The following is an 18,166-nucleotide window of genomic DNA, read 5'->3' on the forward strand; positions in this document are numbered from 1 at the left end:
AATTACCCCAGTGTTGCTTCCTTCCTTCAACGAAAACTGTAGGCAAATTCTGAAAGTTTAACTGTGCATACAAAAAAAAGCATTGTAAATAAGTGACACAATACCTGACGATGTCTTCATCCTGCGCTGGGCCTCAGTCTTCCCTTCATTGATCATCCTTCTCAACTCTGTAGCCAAAGTTTAAGTCTGAAAGTACAACTGTAGATACGATTTTGTGATACAAACCTTACAGTCTCCGTCCTTCTTGAAAATAGCACCTCCTTCCTCTCGAAAAATAGCGAAAAAAATATAGCAGCATCATCTCTTTGCGTTCCGTCTCTCAAAAAATGACTGGAAATGAGTCAATCTTTCTGTGCACACCTCCTTCCTCTCGAAAAATAGAGCAGCGCCATCTCTCTTCCATTCCTTCTCTCGAAAATGACTCGAAATGAGTCAATCTCCCATTTATGGCACGAATTAGGGGGAGCGATATTATCAAATCATGATTACTTCCTTCAAAATGTAGGCTTTAATGTAGTGTTCACAGATAATGGCTTGATAATTTAGAATGTCAGTGTAGGCTTCAGTGTAGGTTTCTTGGTTTTGGAATAAATGATGTAGTGTCAATTGTAGGGTTTCTAGAAATAAGAGTTTTTGATCAAACTAAAAAGTTGCTTTAGGTTGTGGGGAATAAGCAAAATGGGAGTTTATATTTCATTATGAAACGTTGAGTTTGAATGCAGGTTATTTGGCTGTATGAAATCATTTTTTTATCATCAAAATGTAGGCTTTAATGTTGTTTTCTCAACTTCTAGTCTAACATTTGTTGATGTCAGTGTTGGTTTCTTCATCATTAATTTTTTGGCTTCAAAAGAAATTACGTTTAGCCAATCATAGGGTTTCTTAAAATAAGAGTCTAAATTAACAATTCATTTCGTAGATTCTAAGAAATAATATAATTTGAAAATTTAGAAATTCTCAAGCACTAATTTAAAGTAAGTTTTTGACATCAATTTTTAAAAAGGCTTAGTAGATGTAGGCTTTTTTTGTAAGGATGATTTGTCAAAATACTTTTTTTATATTTGTTCGCTATGTGATGAACATCTTCAAAAAATGTTGTTGAAGAAATGGTTTTCAAAATGCTTATAGACAATTTTTTTTTTAAATGGATCGTAAAACCTACAAAACAGACAATGTCCACAGTGCTTCCCCTAAGTAGTACCATAAATCTCTCGGAGTATCACCTTCCTCTCGAAAAATAGCGAAAAATATATAGCAGCGTCATTGGTCTTCCATTCCATCTATCAAAATGACTTAAAATGAGTCAATCTCTCTGTGTACACCTCCTTCCTCTCCAAAAATAGCGAAAAAAATTATAGCAGCGCCAACTCTCTTCCATTCCATCCCTCGAAAGTGACTTGAAATGAGTCACTCCTCTCTGTGCCTCCTTCCTCTCGGAAAATAGCGAAGAAAAATATAGCAGCGTTCCGAAAATGACTTGAAATGAGTCAATCTCCCATTGGTGGCACGAATTAGGGGAGCGATATCATGAAATCATGATAACTTCCTTTAAAATGTGAGCTTTAATGTAGTGTTCACAAATAAGAGTTTGATAATTTAAAATGACAGTGTATGTTTCTTAGTTGTGGATCATTCCATGAAAAATTGATGTAGAATTAATTGTAGGGTTTCTAGAGGGTGTAGGCTTCCATCCCAGATTAGGCAAAAAGTAAATATATATTGCAGAACTGAACGTTTACTTCATATGTAGATTATTTTGCTGTATAAAATCATGATTACTTCCTTCAAAGTGTAGGCTTTAATGTAGTGTTCACAGATAATGGCTTGATCATTTAAAATGTCAGTGTAGGTTTCCTGGTTATTTGAATAATTAATAATGTAGTGTTAATTGTAGGATTTCTAGAAATAAGAGTTTTGATCAAACTAAAAAGTAGGCTTTAGGTTGTAGGGAATAAACAAAATGGGAATCTATATTTCAGAATGAAACATTGGGTTTGAATGTAGGTTATTTGGCGGTATGAAATCATTTTTTTACCATCAAAATGTAGGCTTTAATGTTGTTTTCTCAACTAATAGTCTAACATTTGTTGATGTCAGTGTTGGTTTCTTCATCATTAATTTGTTGGCTTTGAAAAAATTACATCTAGTCATTCATAGGGTTTCTTAAAATGAGAGTTTGAATTATCAATTCATTTTGTAGGTTCTAAGAAAAAATATAATTTGAAAATTTAGAAATACTCCAGCATTAATTTAAAGCAAGTTTTTGACATCAATTCTGAAAAAAAGTTTAGTAGATGCAGGCTTTAGTGTAAGGATGATTTGTCAAAATGCTTTTTTTATTTTTGTTGTCTGCATTGCTTCCCCTAATTCGTGCCAGACATCCAATCTCTCTGTGTTCCTCCATCCTCTCGAAAAATATACCAGCATCATTGGTCTTCCATTTCATCTCTCAAAAATGACTTGAAATGAGTCAATCTTTCTGTGTACACCTCCCCCTCGAAAAATAGCGAAAAAACATAGAGCAGCACCAACTCGCTTCCATTCCATCTCTCGAAAATGACTTGAAATGAGTCAATCTCTCTGTGGCCCTCCTTCCTCTCGAAAAATAGCGAAGAAAAATATGGCATTTGTGGCACGAATTAGGGGAGCGATATTATGAAATCATGACAACTTCTTTTAAAATGTAAGCTTTAATGTAGTGTTCACAAATAAGAGTTTGATAATTTAAAATGACAGTGTAGGCTTCTTAGTTATGGATCATTCCATGAAAAATTGATGAAGAATTAATTGTAGGGTTTCTAGAAATAAGAGTTTTTGATGAAATTTCAAATATAGGCTTTAGGGTGTAGGCTTCCATCCCAGATTAGGCAAAAAGTAAATATATATTGCAGAACTGAACGTTTACTTTATATGTAGATTATTTTGCTGTATAAAATCATGATTACTTCCTTCAAAATGTAGGCTTTAATGTAGTGTTCACAGATAATGGCTTGATAATTTAAAATGTCAGTTTAGGCTTCTTGGTTATTTGAATAAATAATGTAGTGTTAATTGTAGGGTTTCTAGAGATAAGAGTTTTTGATCAAACTAAAAAGTTGCTTTAGGTTGTAGGGAATAAACAAAATGGGAATCTATATTTCAGAATGAAACATTGAGTTCGAATGTAGGTTATTTGGCGGGATGGAATCATTATTTTACCATCAAAATGTAGGCTTTAATGTTGTTTTCTCAACTAATAGTCTAACATTTGTTGATGTCAGTGTTGGTTTCTTCATCATTAATTTGTTGGCTTTGAAAAAATTACATCTAGTCATTCATAGGGTTTCTTAAAATGAGAGTTTGAATTATCAATTCATTTTGTAGGTTCTAAGAAAAAATATAATTTGAAAATTTAGAAATACTCCAGCATTAATTTAAAGTAAGTTTTTGACATCAATTCTGAAAAAAAGTTTAGTAGATGCAGGCTTTAGCGTAAGGATGATTTGTCAAAATGCTTTTTTTATTTTTGTTGTCTGCATTGCTTCCCCTAATTCGTGCCAGACATCCAATCTCTCCGTGTTCCTCCATCCTCTCGAAAATTATACCAGCGTCATTGGTCTTCCATTTCATCTCTCAAAAATGACTTGAAATGAGTCAATCTTTCTGTGTACACATCCTTCACCTCGAAAAATAGCGAAAAAACATAGAGCAGCACCATCTCTCGAAAATGAAATGAGTCAATCTCTCTGTGGCCCTCCTTCCTCTCGAAAAATAGCGAAGAAAAATATGGCATTTGTGGCACGAATTAGGGGAGCGATATTATGAAATCATGACAACTTCTTTTAAAATGTAAGCTTTAATGTAGTGTTCACAAATAAGAGTTTGATAATTTAAAATGACAGTGTAGGCTTCTTAGTTATGGATCATTCCATGAAAAATTGATGAAGAATTAATTGTAGGGTTTCTAGAAATAAGAGTTTTTGATGAAATTTCAAATATAGGCTTTAGGGTGTAGGCTTCCATCCCAGATTAGGCAAAAAGTAAATATATATTGCAGAACTGAACGTTTACTTTATATGTAGATTATTTTGCTGTATAAAATCATGATTACTTCCTTCAAAATGTAGGCTTTAATGTAGTGTTCACAGATAATGGCTTGATAATTTAAAATGTCAGTTTAGGCTTCTTGGTTATTTGAATAAATAATGTAGTGTTAATTGTAGGGTTTCTAGAGATAAGAGTTTTTGATCAAACTAAAAAGTTGCTTTAGGTTGTAGGGAATAAACAAAATGGGAATCTATATTTCAGAATGAAACATTGAGTTCGAATGTAGGTTATTTGGCGGGATGGAATCATTATTTTACCATCAAAATGTAGGCTTTAATGTTGTTTTCTCAACTAATAGTCTAACATTTGTTGATGTCAGTGTTGGTTTCTTCATCATTAATTTGTTGGCTTTGAAAAAATTACATCTAGTCATTCATAGGGTTTCTTAAAATGAGAGTTTGAATTATCAATTCATTTTGTAGGTTCTAAGAAAAAATATAATTTGAAAATTTAGAAATACTCCAGCATTAATTTAAAGTAAGTTTTTGACATCAATTCTGAAAAAAAGTTTAGTAGATGCAGGCTTTAGCGTAAGGATGATTTGTCAAAATGCTTTTTTTATTTTTGTTGTCTGCATTGCTTCCCCTAATTCGTGCCAGACATCCAATCTCTCCGTGTTCCTCCATCCTCTCGAAAATTATACCAGCGTCATTGGTCTTCCATTTCATCTCTCAAAAATGACTTGAAATGAGTCAATCTTTCTGTGTACACATCCTTCACCTCGAAAAATAGCGAAAAAACATAGAGCAGCACCATCTCTCGAAAATGAAATGAGTCAATCTCTCTGTGGCCCTCCTTCCTCTCGAAAAATAGCGAAGAAAAATATGGCATTTGTGGCACGAATTAGGGGAGCGATATTATGAAATCATGACAACTTCTTTTAAAATGTAAGCTTTAATGTAGTGTTCACAAATAAGAGTTTGATAATTTAAAATGACAGTGTAGGCTTCAGTGTAGGTTTCTTAGTTATGGATCATTCCATGAAAAATTGATGAAGAATTAATTGTAGGGTTTCTAGAGGGTGTAGGCCTCCATCCCAGATTAGGCAAAAAGTAAATATATATTGCAGAACTGAACGTTTACTTTATATGTAGATTATTTTGCTGTATAAAATCACGATTACTTCCTTCAAAATGTAGGCTTTAGTGTAGTGTTCACAGATAATGGCTTGATAATTTAAAATGTCAGTTTAGGCTTCTTGGTTATTTGAATAAATGATGTAGTGTTAACTGTAGAGTTTCTCGAAATAAGACTTCTTGATCAAACTCAGAAGTAGGCTTTAGGGTGTAGGGAATAAGCAAAATGGGAGTTTATATTTCAGAATGAAACATTGGGTTTGAATGTAGGTTATTTGGCTGTATGAAATAATATTTTTACCATCAAAATGTAGGCTTTAGTGTTGTTTTCTCAACTAATGGTCTAACATGCATAAATGTCAGTGTTGGGTTTCTTCATCATCAATTTTTTGGCTTCAAAAAAATTACCTCCAGCCAATCATAGGGTTTCTTAAAATAAGAGTTTGAATTATCAATTCATTTTGTAGGTTCTAAGAAAAAATGTAGTTTGAAAATTTAGAAATTCCCCAGCATTAATTTGAAGTATGTTTTTGACATCAGTTCAGGAAAAAAGTTTAGAAGATGCAGGCTTTTGCATAAGGATGATTTGTCAAAATGCTTTTTTTATTTTTGTTGTCTGCATTGCTTCCCCTAATTCGTGCCATATATCCAATCTCTCTGTGGCCCTCCTTCCTCTCGAAAAATAGCGAAGAAAATATATCAGCGTCATTGGTCTTCTATTCCATCTCCCGAAAATGAGTCAATCTCTCTGTGTACCTACCTCCTTCCTCTCGAAAAATAGCGAAAAAAATATAGCAGTGTCATCTCTCCTGCTTCGTGAAAATTGCCCCAGTGTCACTTCCTTCCTTCATCGAAAACTGTAGACAAATTCTGAAAGTTTAACTGTGCATACAAAAAAAGACTTGTAAATAAGTGACACAATACCTGACGATGTCTTCATCCTGCCCTGGGTCTCAGTCTTCCCACCATTGATCATCCTTCTCGACTCTGTAATCAAAGTTGATGTCTAAAGTACAACTGTAGATACGATTTAGTGATACAAACCTCGGTCTCTGTCCTTGAAAATTGCACCTCCTCGTCGCTTCCGGTTAAAGTGCATATATCACTGGAAGCAAGATGGTTCCCTGAATGTCATACTTCCGGTTAAAGTGCATATATCACTGGAAGCAAGATGGTTCCCTGAATGTCATACTTCCGGTTAAAGTGCATATATCACTGGAAGCAAAGTTGTTCCCTGAATGTCATACTTCCGGTTAAAGTGCATATATCACTGGAAGCAAAGTGGTTCCCTAAATGTCATACTTCCGGTTAAAGTGCATATATCACTGGAAGCAAAGTGGTTCCCTAAATGTCATACTTCCGGTTAAAGTGCATATATCACTGGAAGCAAAGTGGTTCCCTAAATGTCATACTTCCGGTTAAAGTGCATATATCACTGGAAGCAAAGTGGTTTCCTAAATGTCATACTTCCAGTTAAAGTGCATATATCACTGGAAGCAAAGTGGTTTCCTAAATGTCATACTTCCGGTTAAAGTGCATATATCACTGGAAGCATGGTGGTTCCCTAAATATCATACATTTGGTTAAATTGCATCACTGGAAGCAAAGTGGTTCCCTAAATGTCATACATTCGGTTAAAGTGCATACATCACTGGAAGCAAAGTGTTTCCCTAAATGTCATACTTCCGGTTAAAGTGCATACATCACTGGAAGCAAAGTGTTTCCCTAAATGTCATACTTCCGGTTAAAGTGCATATATCACTGGAAGCAAAGTGGTTCCCTAAATGTCATACTTCCGGTTAAAGTGCATATATCACTGGAAGCAAAGTGGTTCCCTAAATGTCATACATTCGGTTAAAGTGCATACATCACTGGAAGCAAAGTGTTTCCCTAAATGTCATACTTCCGGTTAAAGTGCATATATCACTGGAAGCATGGTGGTTTCCTAAATGTCATACTTCCGGTTAAAGTGCATATATCACTGGAAGCAAAGTGGTTCCCTAAATGTCATACTTCCGGTTAAAGTGCATATATCACTGGAAGCAAAGTGGTTCCCTAAATGTCATACTTCCGGTTAAAGTGCATATATCACTGGAAGCAAAGTGGTTCCCTAAATGTCATACTTCCGGTTAAAGTGCATATATCACTGGAAGCAAAGTGGTTCCCTAAATGTCATACTTCCAGTGATGCAATTCCCAACAACTTCACAAATTGTCCAGATAGATTCCTTGAGTTGACCCCTAGAACCAATAGCCTGACACCCAAATATTGATCCTATGTCAAATTTGAAATGAAATATAGCCCAAAATATGTGGCAGCCATCTTGTTTTTGACGTCACATTTTGACACTTGCAAAGCCTACTTTCCTATACTTTTGACAAGTTGTCTGCAAGATGCACTCTTATGAGAAAAACAAATGAAAAGGCCAGGGGCCATTGTGCTCACTGGTATTTAGGTGACAACTTAAAGGGTACTGGAACCGCCGAGCGATTTATTCAACTTTTCGACTTTCACTGCCCGAGAAAGTCAAACTTCCAACTTCATATTCGAGTTCAGATTTGTAGCTCCGCCCCCAGTGCCCGAGCATGCGCAGTTCAATTTGTTATTATTGAGAATCATGTGAGAATCACGCGAGTCATGCGATCTTTCATTCATGAGTTTTCGTAGTAAATTCCATAGTAGTGACATCACTAATGATTGACAGCTAGGCGCCATGTTTCATTCATGCCTCGTTCTGATCACCCAATACGCGGGAAATGAAAACGAGGTCATACGAACTGGCTTGGCGGTTTCAGTTCCCTTTAATCGACAATGGACCCTGAAAAGTAGGTCGAATCAAAAACCTGTATAATATGGAATGTATCCTTGCTGGGAGTACCAACCATAACAACTTTATCGAATACGAATCACTGATGAGCGAGACATCACACTTAAGGTTTTCACTTTTTGCCCCCTGGTGTCAAAGTTGAGACCTAGGGGGTCTTGAGCACAAAGTTACAAGCCCATAGCCCTAGCAGTTACGAAATGTATGAAAACACGTATGATATGTGATATATCCTTGCGAGGAGTACCTACTATACAAATTTTATAAAAAACAAATCACCAATAAGTGAGATATCACACTATTTATGTTTTCAGTTTTGGCCCCCCTGGTGGCCAAGTCAAGAATCAGACCGGACCGAATTCAAAGATCATCTGACCTAGTGGGGGGTCATGCATACAAAGTTTTGACATTTGAGTCAATAGCCTTCTCGGTTAAGAAATGTGCCACTGTTTTTGAAATAGGATACGACAGACGACGACGACGGACGACAGACACTGCGGTGTTGTATAGACTCACCGTACCAGTGAGCCAAAAAGAGAAGACAAGACGTAAACCTATCACAAGTAGACAAATGCATTCACAGTTTGATAACAAATTAATTTGATGGGGAATTTATTTTAACAGTGTTGTACCGTCTACTGATGCTGGCATATTATGTTAGACTTTTATGATACGCAATGATTACCTTTAAAGGTGACCTGAAACGCTTTTATCAAAATTTAAACTTGGGTAAAAATTATAGGGCATAAAAAAACACAAGTGTGAAAACCGCAAGCTACTCATCTTTAAGTTAATTGCAGTATATAATTCAAACATTCCAGATGGTGCAGGTAGAACAATTGTAATGTACATTGTGATGTAGGCCTACTGAAATAAAATTTCATTCTTTATAAAAAATCACAAATGGGAAAATAATGTCTCAGTGAAACATATAAGACCACGGGGTGTACCTAGCAAAAACTACAATTCTGATGAGTTTTAACGAGTTTGAGGGTGGTGCTGCCAGCGTAGGCCCTATTGATATTGTGAACACGTACGACCGCAGAAGAAATTAAATAGGCCTACAAGTACTTTTCTACTTTCCCCGGGTCACTTAGAAGTAAATAGGCATCTATCAAGATTAATAATCAATGACACATATTCAGTCGATTTTATCAACTGATGGCGTGATGTGGTGTCGATAGCGATGGATTTGTAATCATGCACGCATGGCAGGCCGGGATGACGATGAGCAGACCGCATGGATTTGCGGAATCCGCAGCGCCGTCTATGAAATCCCGGTGGCGTTTTTTTAAACTAAAAATCAAGATCTACGCGGGGAAGCCGGCGAGCGAGGGGAACGAGGGCAAAGCAGGCTGGGGAGGGGAAAACTAAAATAAGCCTCACCATCTTTTTAAATCTCTCGGACGGTAAACCGGATTATTCATACTCGTGGCCTTATCCTAAAAATAGGCCTACTAATATTAGGGAGTCTTTGGATATGGTCGAATTTAACCTTTTTTAGCAGAGTCTTGACTTACCTGTGCGACTGGGGGAGAAGGTTAATTACCTTACCTGATTTTGGCTGATAATGAGGTGTGGTAGGCCCTAGCCCATATTCTATTCCTACTGTGTTTGTCCATCCTCCTCTGGTGACATCCGCAATCAATGCTGCCCGAGGTCGTGGCTCCATCTTTAATCCTCTGCCGATAGTCGAAGCTGGCGATCCGCACAAAGAATTTCCTCCCTGAAGAATATCGGACAAACAAATATGACTTCTAATCCTTCTAAATTATAAACACAGTATCTCCTAACAGAACAGATCATCATGATATCTCGTCAAACAGTGGCAAATTGACAAATCGTTCACTCACCACTCACTTCCGCCCAACTATCCAGCACGTGCGAATTTGTCAAGGCTCGTAACGTAACAAGATAACAACCTGTTGAAATGCAATTCTGCAATGCGTTGGTGAACGCCCGGCACGCCTTTATATCGGATACTTGGCATGCCAATCAAGTCATAAACTGTGGATAAACGAGCCAATGAAAATGAAGCAACGTAAAAAGGGACGCTGGCCACAGTGCAGAAATTAGCCAATGAAAATGAAGCCACGTGAAAAAAGCGTGTCAGCGCTCACCTCTGCACTGGCTGGCCCGTCCAATTTTGACATCACTTTGAAGTTGCAGCTGCAGACGGAGCCTATTTCAAATGTCTCGACGCCAGACTGTCGGGATTGAGATTTTGGACAACCTCGTAATTCTGACGTGTTTCTCTTGCTATTTGTCCCTCGTGCACAAAATGCGAGAGTTTGGTCAGTGGGGCGAGGATGTTGATGCAAGTTACACAGCTGACACTTGAAAGACATGCCAAGGTTTCAGGCGGGAAACGGCAATAGGCAGGTTTTGCAGGTAGTTGATAAAGCTTGGAATCAGTGAAACCTTGGAACCAGTGATAAACCTTGGAATCAGTCCTAAAAATGCATAAAAACATGAAATAATGCCATTCGAACCTAACGTGGTTACGAATCAACATTTGGAGCTTATTCTTACATGATCAGATCGGAATTTTATGGTAATTTAGAAATCTGTCGCACATCTGATTCAATAGTCTATATTTTAGAACAACCCAGTTGTACCTCGCCTCCAGTGTACAGTACTGATCTCCCAAATATGGGAAGACACGCCCACCACACACCCATAATATAGACCAATAGCGCTCCGCTTATAAATACGCCACCACCACGCGGGGCCTTTTCGATCAGACGAGTTGCTTGGGAAGTTGGGGGCCTGTCATGCATTATGCATGGATAAGGTTGACGACTATGTCTAGGCCTAATTGTCTATGATTGACTGATATTTTATAACAAACGATGAATAAAAGAAGCCTAGTCATGTATGTTTATTACCGAAGTTTGCGGATGAAAATTTCCTTCCCCGTGAGCGATTTCTTACATCTTCCAGTACGCATCGAGGGATGCAGAGACCTTTGTGACGTCACCAGTTATAAGCGGTTTTTTTTATTCACGTGTGTGTTTGTCCTATGATCTCGTGCATCTAGTACCGAGCATAATACTTTATCGTCTATGGAATACAAAACAATCATAAAAACAAATTTTTGCTTCCATTGAAGAGAAATAAAATATTTTAACGACCACAGCGCATTGCCAATTGATGACGTCATCCTCCACATTAAAAATGTTGGCTTCTGAACCAACTGGCAAATTGCTATCAATAAAGTCAGCTGGGACGAGACTGTCAGTTGGGAGGGTATAAATCGTGGAAGGAACGCACCCGATTTCCCGCGCTATTTGCACAGTGATTCCATGGTTTACATTGAATATTCCAAGGTTTATCAGTGTTTCCAAGGTTTCACTAATTCCATACTTTATCAACTACCGGTTTTGCAAGCCTTACGAAGACGACTAAGTAGGCTACGTAAATGTATTCAAATAAATGTATTTTACGAACTTGGTACATAGAGGTTTTTTTAAATTGCCCGAGTCCTCCCAAACTTAGAATACATAAACGATAATTCACGAGGATTTGATGACACCACATACATTCGTACTTCGTTGCGTTCGGACCAATTCCAAAACCTGCTTATAGCCAGCTGGGAGAGATTCACGACTTGTACGGCGAGGATGGAAGCAGGTGACACTGATTGACGCATGCCAAAACAGGCCAAGGTCTTTCCGCGGGGAACGGCAATAGGCAGGTTTCAAAGGCCTTACAAATTAGAAAGTAGAGCTTGGCGAACGACGAAATGCGTAAATGTATTTTATTCCACGCACAACGGCACACGGGTACCGGCGGTAGTCGGCAGACAACCATTTCTTTTCATCTCTGATGAACCCCCCCCCCCCCCCCCCTACCCACCCTCTCCAACACTCGATTTATTTGAAAGAATCTGTTGATACCTAGTTCGGCTACCCCGAAGGCCCTGGGCTGCCGTTCTATGCCCACAAAACGGGTAATTTACTAATTTTCATAGCTGGTCAGCCCAATGAACTGAGGTAACATTTGCCTAAAAACAAGCCAGAAACAATCGCCAATTGCGCGTACAATAATGAAAATTACGTCGTTGACCCAAACTATCAATCGCAAAAATCGATTACTAAAATGTTCGAAGTCCATGAATTTCTGCATTTCAATTGTCCTGATCGGGACCTCGTCTGCGGAATCAGGCTACCGGATATGAATAGTAAGTTCATATTCAACAGTTGGCCCACGATAAAGGCCTGGAAATTGTTTGTTGCGAAGTACCTTCAAGTTTGTAAGGGTGGAATTATCTCTTTCGCAACGTGGAATCGGAAACTCGTGTTTTCTTGTTTCAATATTATTGGCTGGAAAATGTAAGTGCATGGGTGTAATCTATCATTTAATTGATTGTCGAAATTTGTCTTCCGAAGTTATTCTAACAGAAATCGGTTCGAGCCCCCTTAGGAGTCACAAAATGATCATGTGCAACAGATAATGATATGTGCAACTTAAAGGATGCCTATAGGCAAGAGCTGGGGGGGGGGGGGGGGGGGGGAGTAATTGGCCATCCATCTTCAGGTGAATAACAAAAAACAGTAAGGGCACTGGGTCATGTTAGACTCAGCGCTACATAGCTTAAATAGTTTCAACATATTGTGAAATGTGAGAGATCCCTATTGGCAACTTTGTGTAACTATATTTTGCCCACCAGCTGCCGACTGTAGATCCCCTTTATGTAAGACAAGGCCTGGTGCGTCTAAATCTCTAACGCCTGTGGAGATATTGGCTATCCAGGTGTCGTTTCAGTGGTCATGCAGAGGTGGCGTTTTACATATAAAATACAAAAGGACAGTCTCATGTTTATCTCGTCTCTTTAAAATGCCAAAATAGATAAATAGAAAGTCGACATGATCCGGTATGATGTACAGTTGGGTGGCCTATATTTTATTGGTGGAATGACCCTTTGACCAGGACAATCATGATATTTCAGACAGCTTGTTTGCACTGATGAGGCTTAATTATACGCTAAACATGCATGTTGTGACAATGGGCGATATGAATAAAGACTAGCAAATGCTTTTACTTCAATTCTGTACAGAAAGGCCTAGTGTAAATGTACATAAAGTTTTAGATAAAAGCATTTGCTAGTCTTTATTCATATCACCCAATGTCCGTGTTGCCATTATACTGCATTGCCTATTTCAGAACAACTCTCATTTAGAAGTCCTTACGTTGAGATTATTGCCATCGTCGTTGTTGGTCAGTCAAGGGGACATAAGTTGAATTTAAGTTACTTAGTCTCATGGTTGTTCCATTATAATTTTTTTTCTTCCTGAATATGAATGTGTTCTGCATAAAAGGACATGATGAAGTTTCAGTTGCCTAAACCATGGAGTTATTATCAAATCTTAATAATACATCCATGCCTAAACAATGTGGTCACATGCAGTGGTCAAATAAAGCCGCCACGGCCAAAACGTATCGATTTTATGATAAATTTTGATAAAAATTTCAGATTGTCATCAAATGAAAAACAGCAGAGAGAGCAGCAGCTGGAAACATCTAGGCAAGGATTATTAACTGGACATCTGGAGTCTGATGCGTGAATGGTCAGAATTGAATTCAGAGACTGGTTACTAGTATTTAGATGACGAGTTTATGAATAATGGTACCACATGCAGGTCACGTTAAGTGTCGGCGAGTTAAAAGTCAGTTTCGTGTAGATGATCACGGTGTGCCAGTAACGGATTTCGGATGTGGACGACGGACATTTCATTGTGTTGTCGGTAATGAAGTAATGACCGATGGCTTGTTTAAATCAGATGCGGGCCTTCTAGTAGATAACAGTTAAAACAATTTCGATACTGTGACAAATCATGATCACGTTAATGAGTTTCGTTTTAGTCAGTTACGGCCAATGACAGGTACAATGACTCAGTATTGATGTTCAACATTTGACTTCATGACAGCTGGTTGGAAATAAGGATCATGTGGCAAGGAGGAGGGAGATCTATCAGTGGATTAGCGAGAAGGGCAGTGGCACCGTCTACAACTTCTCCATGTACCCGGTTAAAAAGACCAATTAGACGAAGGATAGCAACAGAAATTGGCTTGTGTACCACAGACAAAATCCAACTTTCAATGCTCTCGTTGTTATCGAACGGACTCTACCAACGTTTTCCTGTTAAAAAGCTACTTCAAACCTTTCATGCTAGTCCTGTTTCGTATGGATGTGCTCCTGGAAGAAGGGTGCTCATGACCCTCCCCACGCGCCCTGCGAAGGCTGGTTTGGCGGACACCATAAAAATCCGAGACGCTACGATGTATGACAAAGACGCTATCCTCGCGATCGACTCCATTTACGAGAAGGGCTATGACCCCTTGTTCAGTCAGTATGAGGAACACTTGTTGGCACCCTACAGGCACTGTTATGTAGCGGAGAACAAAAACAGGGAGATGGTAAGTTTTAGAATGAATTCAAGTACCAGTGGTCAGCATCATGAGGTGGAAACATCACTAGTAAAGGCATCGTCGGATTTTAGTGATTCGTACCATTGGCGGCATAAACGAGAGAGCCTACTGCTTCGGCTTTTTCAGTTTAGGTCTTGAAAGCAAAAATGAAAGTGTGTATCGACTATTTTAGAACAATTACGGTAAAATGATACGATGTCGAATATCGAGTTATTTTTAAACTTTTTATCTTCAGCTTGGTTATTTTTGCGCCACAGTTGTTGATGCGGGGACGACTCTGTCCTTTACCCCCAGCAGACAGTTAGAACCCAATCTTGTCCCTTTTTTCCATGATCATTTGGCAGAGGACATCGCCCGCAAATCACCAAATTTGACGCAGAGTTTTGGCGTGTTTTACTTCCAAGATGGCCGATACGAACCGGAAGTGACAAAACAGATGAGGGAATATGGGAAGGAAATTATGAGGCGGGTAAGTCTAAGGTAGCACAGCATTATTAGGTTGATTGTGATGTCGGGAAAATTGATGACAGCTGATCTAAAGGAAAATGGCTTTAAAAAATCCAGTGTCCAGTAAACAAGAATATAAACCGGTATATTATGGACGAATTGGCGACCTGTATGGAGGGGTAAATCATGAAACTGATGGATGGTTCTAGGATCTTCCCGTCGAATATCATAAACATGACCACGTGTTTGTTTTGCAGCCTGTTTGTCGTCTGGAAATTCCCATTGAAGATGTAATGGAACAAGTCCAAGTTCTAGAAAGGAAGAAGCCAAGCAGAGTGACGAAAATCAGGCCCTCGCTACTCTGGGAGTTTCTAGATAATACAAAGCGCGAATTTCTCTTCCCCGACGATAAAATGATCATTTGCGGGGAAGGATACGGCATGAATAATAGCAACTTGGATATGCTGTGGGGAACAAAGATCCGAAATGTTCACCTCACGGCCGACGAAGGGGACTCGCCACATCACGCTGTAGCGGTGAGCGTCCGCAACAACTATCTTGCCCAGAAAGCCATGATACACTTTGTAGATATTTATGCAAATTGTGATACAGAAGTGTTCGACCATTTTGTTTCCCAGGTTCACGATTCGTTGCGTCATCGGGGTTGTTTTGACGTCAATCATGTCTATAAAGCACACTTGCCAGCCGAAACGAACGTTGACCTATTTTTGGAAAAGTGTCAAGAATATTTGAAACTGCTGATCGTGAACCAATCAAAGCAGGCTGTGTCCCTTGTGTCCTTTGAACTTTGACCAGTTTGAAAGAATCAGCATAGTTAGGTCGCGTTGGTTTCCCGCTGTAACGGAATCCGATTATCCCCCATTATCTCCCAATGAGGGGGCTGCGCTTCATTTGCCTCCTAAACCGGAAGAGACCAAATGTACGCTTGTACACGGTGCTAGTCTATCACTAAGCAACCGTTACCAATGTCGAGGCTTGGAGATTTACTATCCTAGGTGGGATGTGAGATAGCCTTCTCCCAACTTCGAACTTTGTAGTCTGTCCCCGTTACCCCCCCCCCCCCCCCCCCCCTCGTTGTAAACAAATGAAAAGGTCTAATTTCGCAGTTGTGTCTTATAGTAACTTTTTATTTTGGGGATTTTTTTGTCCAAACATGCTAGAGGGAACTTACCTTCCAAAATTCCCTACTTTTACACTTATCGATCTAAAATCTCACTACAAACACCGCGGTGGGTGCGCATGCGGTGCGTTCTAATTATCAATGATATCACCATCCAAAAGTGACGGGTCGGTCTCAAAGACGAAGTCTAGACCTCGTGACGTGATCATGTCGGCGAAGTCTTCTGCCGTCATCTGAATCTCAAAGCAGTCGTATATGGAAGCACAACAGCTTGTCGCGTGGAAATATTGGAGGGCTGGAAAGGTTGGAATATACGGTGTAACAGAAAAGATTGCACACAGAAAAGATTGCACCTTTGATTTTGATTGAAATATCAATCTTGTTTTGTTACTTAGTGGGGTATTTACAACATCAACTCCAGTTCATCTCATTCGAAGTAAGAAGCATTTTAGGGTTCAAGTGTCCTGCTGAAGGACACAACAGACGAAACAGAATTGATCCGCCTTCTCGACGACCAACTCACGACTTCATGATTATTAATCCGGTACTTTTACTGCATGATCTCCAGAATGGAATATCTGATCCTACCTATTTTGTTCTCTCGCTGTAGTATACAAATCTCCTCAATCAACGTTGCCATAAACATGCTGCAGAGGGAGAAAGATCGAAGCTTTTTGCAACGCGTCACCAGGATCAGGATCGCTTCGTCGAAATAGGTGTGATTATTGTCGATAGAGAGCTCTAGTGTTTCTGAAATAGAGAGGTTTTGAACTTATCTTAAACGTAAGGAACCGATGCTAAAGAGATTAGGAGCTTTTACCCAAACGTAACCTTGCTTATTCTGTGCCGAGCCATGCGGATATGTACGGCACATAAACGCCTACCTCTCGCAGAGGAAACACGACGGCCGCGACTGATCAACTTACCCAAGCAGTGCGAGAAGTTCTCAGTGGTGTAACTGATGAAACCAGGTACCCAGGACTCGTCTTCCAAGTCCACGCCCGTCCAGACTCTCAAGGACGTGAGGGGTGTCTCCGGCGGTAGAAGAGGGACGATGTCCGGTTACGTACAGATGCTGTCGAATTCAAACTCCACCTGCAGCTCGGGACAAAGCGCTCTCACGGCCTTCCAAGTTCTTCCGTTGATTCGGTGTCCATGTGGGTCGCGCTCGTGGACTCGTACTGTAAGATGACGTAACCGGCCACGCGTCTTCTTGGCAACACCTAGCAAAATCTCCTCGGAGAGACAGTTGAAATTTATCGCGAGTTTCCGAAGATTTGTGAATGATGTTATGATCTTTTGAATATTTGGCACCCGGTACACAGCAATGCCGTGCTGGAAGAAGTCTATAAGATTCAGAGTGGCGACCTGCGGTCCGCTTCCCTTTGCTAGTGCCTGCAGCAGCCGCCTCCCCGTAACTAGTCTCACATACGTCTCCGGAAGCTTCACGACCCGCATCCGCGTCTGCCCGCGGAACATCTTACACATTCCGTTGACTAAATCACGATCTCGGGTCTTGATCACGTCGAACTTCCTGAATCTGTCCAATCCGAGCCTATTGATAACCAAGGCACGTAACTTCGGTTTCTTTTCGGTGATGTTGCTGATTATTTGAGCTAGATTTTCCTTCAAGCGAAATCTCGTCAAGAAGCCCCGTGATTGGCAAGCGATGCTAAGTTGATGTAAATTGCCGGCAAACTGTTCAAAGTACTGCACGGCCTTCCGATCTGACTTGTGGTCGATTCCAAGTTGTACATGTCTCCTCCTCCAGAGCGCGGCGGTTCGAACTAACCTGGCCCACGTGGTGCAGGTCTGAGCCATGCTACCACGGTCCGAATCCTCCAGGTATTTCATGACCATGATGACCGCTAGCTCAGGCAGGTTTGACCAATCTGTTCGCGAACAATTTTCGGGAACTAATTCAGGCAAGTTTGACCTGTTATTTTGCGTGCAGTCTTCTTGCTGGTCCGAGTCGTACACTTCAAACATTCCACTGGCACTATGAATTGCAAATCGTCGCTTTATCATGTTTTTTTTCAATTTCTTTTCGGAATAAATATCTCTTTGCGTCGTGACATCAATCATTCGTGACTATGACGTCATGGTCAAGGTCACGTTGTGTGGGCAATCCGCTGGGTTAATCAAATTCAAAAAGGTGCC

The 18,166-nt window shown here is 39.7% G+C and overlaps 2 protein-coding genes across 2 annotated transcripts; one reads left to right on the forward strand and one right to left on the reverse strand.

Moving 5' to 3' along the window:
- Positions 1-12,064: 12,064 nt before the first annotated feature.
- Positions 12,065-15,943, forward strand: LOC135500483 (uncharacterized). Its single transcript, XM_064791995.1, has 4 exons — positions 12,065-12,320; positions 13,463-14,406; positions 14,654-14,887; positions 15,123-15,943. The coding sequence occupies exons 2-4, from the start codon at positions 13,936-13,938 to the stop codon at positions 15,675-15,677; spliced, it is 1,260 nt and encodes a 419-aa protein (XP_064648065.1). The 5' UTR covers positions 12,065-12,320; positions 13,463-13,935; the 3' UTR covers positions 15,678-15,943.
- A 1,125-nt stretch (positions 15,944-17,068) lies between these two features.
- Positions 17,069-18,034, reverse strand: LOC135500791 (F-box only protein 39-like). Its single transcript, XM_064792443.1, has one exon. It carries the CDS (start codon positions 18,032-18,034, stop codon positions 17,069-17,071), a length of 966 nt encoding a protein of 321 aa, XP_064648513.1.
- Between the last annotated feature and the right edge of the window lie 132 nt (positions 18,035-18,166).

Source organism: Lineus longissimus, chromosome 16 (assembly GCF_910592395.1).
Source record: "Lineus longissimus chromosome 16, tnLinLong1.2, whole genome shotgun sequence".
NCBI classification, from domain to species: Eukaryota; Metazoa; Nemertea; class Pilidiophora; order Heteronemertea; family Lineidae; genus Lineus; species Lineus longissimus.

Excerpts from the sequence above, each read along its gene's own strand:
- LOC135500483 (XM_064791995.1), top strand. The coding sequence starts at position 13,936 with ATGTGGCAAGGAGGAGGGAGATCTATCAGTGGATTAGCGAGAAGGGCA. Across the intron at positions 14,407-14,653 it reads AGAACAAAAACAGGGAGATG|CTTGGTTATTTTTGCGCCAC; the intron begins GTAAGTTTTAGA and ends TTTTATCTTCAG. Across the intron at positions 14,888-15,122 it reads GGAAGGAAATTATGAGGCGG|CCTGTTTGTCGTCTGGAAAT; the intron begins GTAAGTCTAAGG and ends TTTGTTTTGCAG.
- LOC135500791 (XM_064792443.1), bottom strand. The coding sequence starts at position 18,034 with ATGATAAAGCGACGATTTGCAATTCATAGTGCCAGTGGAATGTTTGAA.